The sequence below is a fragment of the Sesamum indicum genome, linkage group LG2 (assembly GCF_026168435.1).
Source record: "Sesamum indicum cultivar Baizhima isolate 11 linkage group LG2, ASM2616843v1, whole genome shotgun sequence".
Taxonomy (NCBI): Eukaryota; Viridiplantae; Streptophyta; class Magnoliopsida; order Lamiales; family Pedaliaceae; genus Sesamum; species Sesamum indicum.
The window spans coordinates 4,945,161-4,951,975 of record NC_142658.1 but is presented as its reverse complement, the minus strand read 5'-3'; the positions used below and the strand labels follow the sequence as shown (position 1 = coordinate 4,951,975).

The 6,815-nt window shown below is 30.5% G+C and overlaps 1 protein-coding gene across 1 annotated transcript; it reads right to left on the bottom strand.

Moving 5' to 3' along the window:
• Positions 1-1,230: 1,230 nt before the first annotated feature.
• Positions 1,231-2,178, bottom strand: LOC105155452 (uncharacterized). Its single transcript, XM_011071327.2, has 2 exons — positions 1,819-2,178; positions 1,231-1,731 (listed from the first exon to the last, which is right to left on the bottom strand). Exons 1-2 carry the CDS (start codon positions 2,176-2,178, stop codon positions 1,231-1,233), a joined length of 861 nt encoding a protein of 286 aa, XP_011069629.2.
• Between the last annotated feature and the right edge of the window lie 4,637 nt (positions 2,179-6,815).

The following is a 6,815-nucleotide window of genomic DNA, read 5'->3' as shown; positions in this document are numbered from 1 at the left end:
TGACAGAGACACGCGTCCGTTGCGAGTCTATTAAAATACCTTTCCCTTTTAGGAACAGGCGTAAATTCTGGAATGTTTCTTTGTTCATACGTAACATATTGTAGATTCGATCGGGGTGCCCGGACAGAAGCTCGCTCAGCCAATCAGAGCCTTGCAGAATTGAATTATTGTGTGGTTGTTTCGTCTTCAAAATTGAAGTGCTTAACAATTCATGGATTAACCTGAGGTTGTTTTCCTCATCCGAGGACATATCAGAAGAACTATTAGAACGACTGTTGCCGCTTGATTCATCCATCTATCTATTTCTGCTCAAATTGCTTGGTGATATATTTATAATCTAATGCAAATATGCATTAGACACAAGCCAGAGTACTCTTTTATACTTGGCCAATTGTGTATCAACCCCCATTATTTGACAAGATAGGAGGTTCGTGACAAAATGACAACAAAGTGGGTTGGTGACAAAATGACAACAAAGAGAGTTGGTGACAAAATTTGAAAGGACGGGGGTTTGGTGAAATTTTTGCAATTACATCTATTGTAAGAAAATGAGGTGAGTAAAGTGAATAATTAATTGAATTATTTTTAATATAATAATTGTAACGCAAAATTGTCATTCTTATTAAATTATAAGCAAACGAGGTGTGTAAAATGAATAAAAAATATTTTTGTTTATATATAGGATTTTTGGTCAAAATTGTTTTAGTAATAATATTTTCAAAAATTACTTGGACAATTTTTATTGGAAAGATTTTAAAATCATTCTACTCTGATTTTAATTTGTAGTTTATTGGATAGTAATAATATGTTTTCATTTTCTTATGTAAAATTATTTTTAAAAAAATTAAATTCGAACACTTCTATTCAATTATAGTCAAATTTCGAAAAGTAGATGAGTAAAAGGCTTCTAACTAATCTGATGTATGAGCAGGGATAAAGAACATGAATATTTTTGATAAATACAAAATGCTGGAAAAGAAATTACTGTAAATTTTTTTTAGCCAGCTAAATATATTTAATATTAATTTTAGTTCAATAATTATACCTAATTTTTTTTAAATCTTGCAGCTTACAAAATTAATGACGTCGGTAAAATGATGAATTACCATGAACAACATACATGTAATATTTAAAATGATGTAAAGAAAAACAACTACAACTAACATCATGCAAGTATATAAAAAATTGTCTTCAAATTCATGCAGCCCCTATAAAAATAAAAAAAATTGTTCACTTTCTCAATGTCTCAACCCAAGCACGCTTGTCCTCATCACTCATCAGAAGAAATATTTGATGCCTCACCTTCAACACAAACTGATCTTGCACTGCAAAGAATAAATCGCGTAGTAGTCCCTCCATTTTAGATAGCGCAGCCATGCAGTCTTCAATATTATCGTTGGAAATATTTGCCAGCTTCCGAGTTTTGGCTTCATTGTAAGCGGTTATGGCATCAATGCATTTATCAACTCGCTTCAACCGATCACTTTGCCCCCCTTTTTGCCGCACGCCTCTTCTTGCTGTTGGAATTTTCTCGGGCCCGGATGAGAGTGGATTACCAGTATCCAATGCAGGATAGCTTACATCAACTTCATCATTGTCATTATTGGAGACAGGAGGCATGGCACAAGAACGGGCATTACTGCCGGTGGCCACAGAAGATGAGAACATCTCAGTACATAAATCGAAATGAGGAAGACCCTTCTTTTTCAAGCCAGACTGTCTCGGATTAACCTGCATAATCAGTCACACTTAATTGACGTATGTCAAGAAATGATGAATATATGTATCAAAATAACATGAGAAATGTAATACAATTACCGCGATCCATTCAGCCCAACGATCCTCAGAGGCAGTCACGGTGCACATTGTTAGGTCCCAACCAAAACCAGTCCGTTTGTACACCAAATCGTAAAACTTACGCCAAAGCATTCGAAGCCTGTTAGCCTTACCTTTAAGCTGCGCAACTGTGTATTGTGTTTTATTACGCTGGGACAATTCAATCTCGATCTCACGCCAAATTTGCTCACTAAATGTTGATGAGATGAGGTGTCCTTTCTTATAATGCTCATACATTAATTCAATGAGCAGAGACACCAGTGGCATATACCACCAAGGATCATCAGCCTGTGACTTTGGCTCCGAAGACGTATTACATGCCTCCTTCCCCTTTCGACTCATCTACCATGTTAAAGTCACAACGTATGTTAAAATATCTAAAGTATTAATCATAACTCATAACTTCAGATTTGTAAGTATAAACAATATCTGAGAACTATTTGTAATTTACTCTAATTATTCATTATTATAAATATTTCTAATTATTTTATTTATTATTGGTAGTAAGTACACGATCTAATTATTATTGTTATTATTTCATTAGCATATAACATATGTATCTTTAATTTTGTTTATCCTTAATGAGTTAATTTTGATGTTTACTATTTGTCGAGACGAGAATGATTCTATAAAACTGTGAAATTATTATTCAAACACATCAAGTTAAGAGACAATATGATAATCGTGACATTAGGTTCAGATACAATTTTTTTTTAGAATAATTACACCGTTGTTTTTAAAAATTCAATCTAATTCACATAAACTTCATATAATTTGAGAATATATATTACGCCTAGTCTGGCGCGACAATTACATGATTGATTATCAAATAATTGATTATGAAAGAACTGATTCAGAACAATTGATTTTAGCAAAAGTGATGAAGGTGTTTGGATTCAAATTTTATAATTGATTATAAAACTGTAAATTGTAAGTTAAATTCCAAAACTAACATCCTTCTTATGTCAAGAATTCCACCAAGTATTGAATTAGAACATAAAGTTAGTGAAGTAAAAAATCAATGAAGTCAATGATCTTCATGAAAATAAAATTATAGTTAAGATGAGCTTCATTAAATGATGAGCAGGTCCAAAATGTCTATTTCAGAGAACAATAAAGTCAATTTCAGAGAACATAAAGTTAGTGAAGTATTAAAAATCAATGAAGTCAATGATTTTCATAAAAATAAAATTATAGTTAAGATGAGCTTTATTAAGTGATGAGCAGGTCGAAAATGTCTATTTCAAAGAACAATAAAACTGTTATCTAAATGTGAATTTGGTATAACTTAATTCAACAAATAATCACGACAAAAGGGGCGAAATGGTATAACAAATTACATTTATTTACCAAAAAAAAAAAAAAATACAAGTCTGCTTAATCGTAGGGCCAAACAGGCACTAATCTGCTACATCAAGTTTGGGCTTCGGCTTCTTCACTACTTACAGTGAAGAAGAATTCCTATCAGCTTCTTCACTACTTCAGATTCATATTTGTGTTTCCTACATTGAAGAAAACAAGAGAAACAGACGGACCTCGGTACAGAGCTCACCTTATTTCGAGTGTCGCGCTTTCTCTTCCGGCAAGTGACTTCGTTGTTCGAACCACACGACTCGATGGTCGTAAAAAAAGGATGGATCCGTGGGTGAGTTTTGGGGGAAGAGGAAGGAGGAGGAGAGCTGGTTTTGTTTGAGAATTCCATTGAAAGGAATGGCTGAGAGAGAAGCAATTTTAATTGATGGGAAAGAAGCAAATAGTGGCTGACAAGAAAAGACAACTATGACAAGCCTATTTGACCTATTAAATTTGAAATTGAGAATTGAATTGGGAATGCATTCTCACTAAAAAAGGCACAAAACAAATAAATTCCCACATTCTCAAACAGTGAAAAGTGGGAAAAATCCCATTGAAAACACAACCAAACCAACCCTTAGGTTCTTTATTTGTTATGATCTATTCTGGAGTTGGTTCTGTAAAGACAGATATGTGGTAATATGTACTTTTGTCGTTGGCTTTTTTAATTCAATCTTGTCTAGACCATCCTTATCTTTCATCTTTGGAGTTAGTTTATCTACATGAATTCAAGTGATATAATGTGTCTTTTACTAGGGATGACCCTTGCAGTGAATTACCATGCTAAGTTGCTAATTATTTGTTGTTTCTGTGAGCTACATTCATATGATTTGTGCTTCAAGACAGCTTTGTTTTCCTTTTCCTTCTTTATGTTGCTGGTCTAGGGTACTCTATGAGATGTAACAGTTGCTTACTAAATATATAGTTAACATATTTTCAGACAATGGAACATAGCGTATATTCTTTTTCCCTGTCCATCTGGGCTATATATGCTATATATATAAAAGTTGTAATAACAGAAGCTGACATTTGTTTATTTGCTAAGTATAATTCAGGACTGCGTATAATTCTTTTGATGTGCATATTTGGATTGTGAATTATTACAACTCTTTTTGGCAGTGAAGAGTGTGAGAGAATTAATTTGTATGAAGAAAATGCAAATTATTTTCAAGAAGGGAAGATAGTGATTCTGCTTTTGCAGAAAGATAGAAGTTTTCCTTTAAATTTATTTGTCTTGCACCCCTTGATTTGTGTTATTTTCGTTTTTTAGTGGTGTTGTCTGTTTTTCTTTATATTTGATGGATCGTAAATGAATTGGGTTGGAGCTAAAATCATATCATTTAAGTTGGATTTGAATCTTTTATGGACTTTGAAAGTTTAAATTAATGGAATTCGAATGAGCTTTAAGCATGTTTATCACTATTATATGTATTTATATCAATCTATGATTTGTAATTTAAATTTTAAAATTCACATAGTTAATTTTATTAATACGCGATTAGTAAAAAAAATAAAATTTTATAATTGATACAATCTTTCCATTCACTTTTTCTTAAAATAAAATATGTTCAATTTAAGTCACATAAATATATATAAATTGTATGCAAAATTATTTCTTTATATTTAATATGCTATAAATATTTATTTTTTGTTTCTTCTTAAATATGATACAATTAATATTTTCACCACGAATATAAACGCCCACGAAATTATTTTCACCGCACCGATTTAATCTAAACAAATCTATTCAACACCAAAGCAACTGAGATTTAATTGTTTTTTTAAAATTATTTGCATTATATGTATTATATATTATTTAATATATAATATATGTGAAATGTAAGCAATAATTACTACTAAAAAATAATTATTAACTTATGAAATCATTGATATTAATGATATTTACTTTCAATGCTACTTAGTTAAGAAATATAAAACTTTTCTACCTAACGGAAATACTATAGCAGTTCCGTACACTACTGACAATATATCAGTACTATATACCTAATTCGTATTTTTATTACTTCAATTATCTATTAAAATTTATCTGTTCGCATATAAAATATTGACGAATGTATTTTCAACACGTTATATAGAGCATTTAACGCTTGATTACATATTTTTTCAACTTAGACCATTTAAATATTTTATACTTATAATTTTTCCTATTTCAATGAAATATTTAAGAAATTTGAAATTTGAGGACAATATACCAATAATACATACTTAATTCTAAATTTTTTATTTAAATTTTATATATTATATTTTTTTATTCCAAATATAAAGTCTGACAAAACCATTTAAGAGACAATACTACAATGTATTCAATCATGCATTAAAATTATAAATATTGTTTAAAATATAAAAATAAATGCCTCAATAAAAAAAATTGCTTAACATAAATATATATATTATATTTCACTAACAAACAAAATACTATATACATACATATATATATTACTAAATATATATATATATATATATTAAAATACATGATTTGACAATGAACAGTAACTCCTGTCTCCCAAATCCCAACATTAAACCTACACCACTTATTTAATACTATTTTATATTATATCAAAACACAAATCCAAACATACCATCTATCTCAAAACACATACTAACTTATCCCTATTTTTCTCTCTCTATCTCCAAAACACCAAAACAAAAACACCCAAAACATTAATCCAAACATAATGTTATTATCTTATCACGCTGTTTTTCTCTTAATTTTAGTATAATTACACATAAATTTTTTGTAGTATAATTACACATAAATTTTTTGTAGTATAATTACACATAAATTTTTTGTAGTATGTTTATTTTTATTTAACCAATCGTTCAAAATTTATTGAATCTGTTGATATTAATAAAAGAAGAATTGGATGGAAACATGTATTTAACCCTATTTGATTTATTTTTAACTTATTACAGGTTAAATAAATTTATGTACAATTACACTAAACTTAAATGTTGATTGTGAAAAAAATGTATTGTATAAATGAATCAATAATTATGGTAGTTAATACAGCTGTCATTACTATAATTTATTTGTCCCAAACATGAAAAATGTATCATCATCATTACATGTAAGATTGGCTAAATCCAATTCAAGTACCACGTTGTTGTGATGTAATGTGTTATATATATATATATATATAATCCGAATAATGATGACTAGATAGTGGTCTGTCTCATTCACACGTGTCTTTTCTCTGCCCCTCTTTCTACAAAACCTTCCACACTCAATTAAATATTCACTTCCACTCCCAACCCTCACTCAATTCACCACCAGTATCAATCCACAAACCTAGATGCTTCCGGCAGCCGAGGAAGGAGGCGGGGCCGACGCTGCTCCGCTGTTCACTGCGAAAAAGGGGAGCGTTTTTCCGGCGAGGAGGAGGTTGGTGAAGAAGATGGTGTTTGATTTGATTGTGCGGTCCTGCTTTACGACGGCGGTGCACCCAAACAGAGCCTTATCAAATGCGGAGGAAGGTGGCAGGAGGAGCAGCGTTTTTCCAGACCCATGAAAATTGAAATGTATTTCCATATTTGTATTTTTATATATAAATATTAAATATCGTATTTATTTTTGCAGCTACATATATGTTAATATTTAAAAAAGA

Coding starts and splice junctions, on each gene's coding strand:
- LOC105155452 (XM_011071327.2), bottom strand. CDS start 2,178: ATGAGTCGAAAGGGGAAGGAGGCATGTAATACGTCTTCGGAGCCAAAG. Junction 1,732..1,818: donor GTTGGGCTGAATGGATCGCG/GTAATTGTATTA, acceptor CTGATTATGCAG/GTTAATCCGAGACAGTCTGG.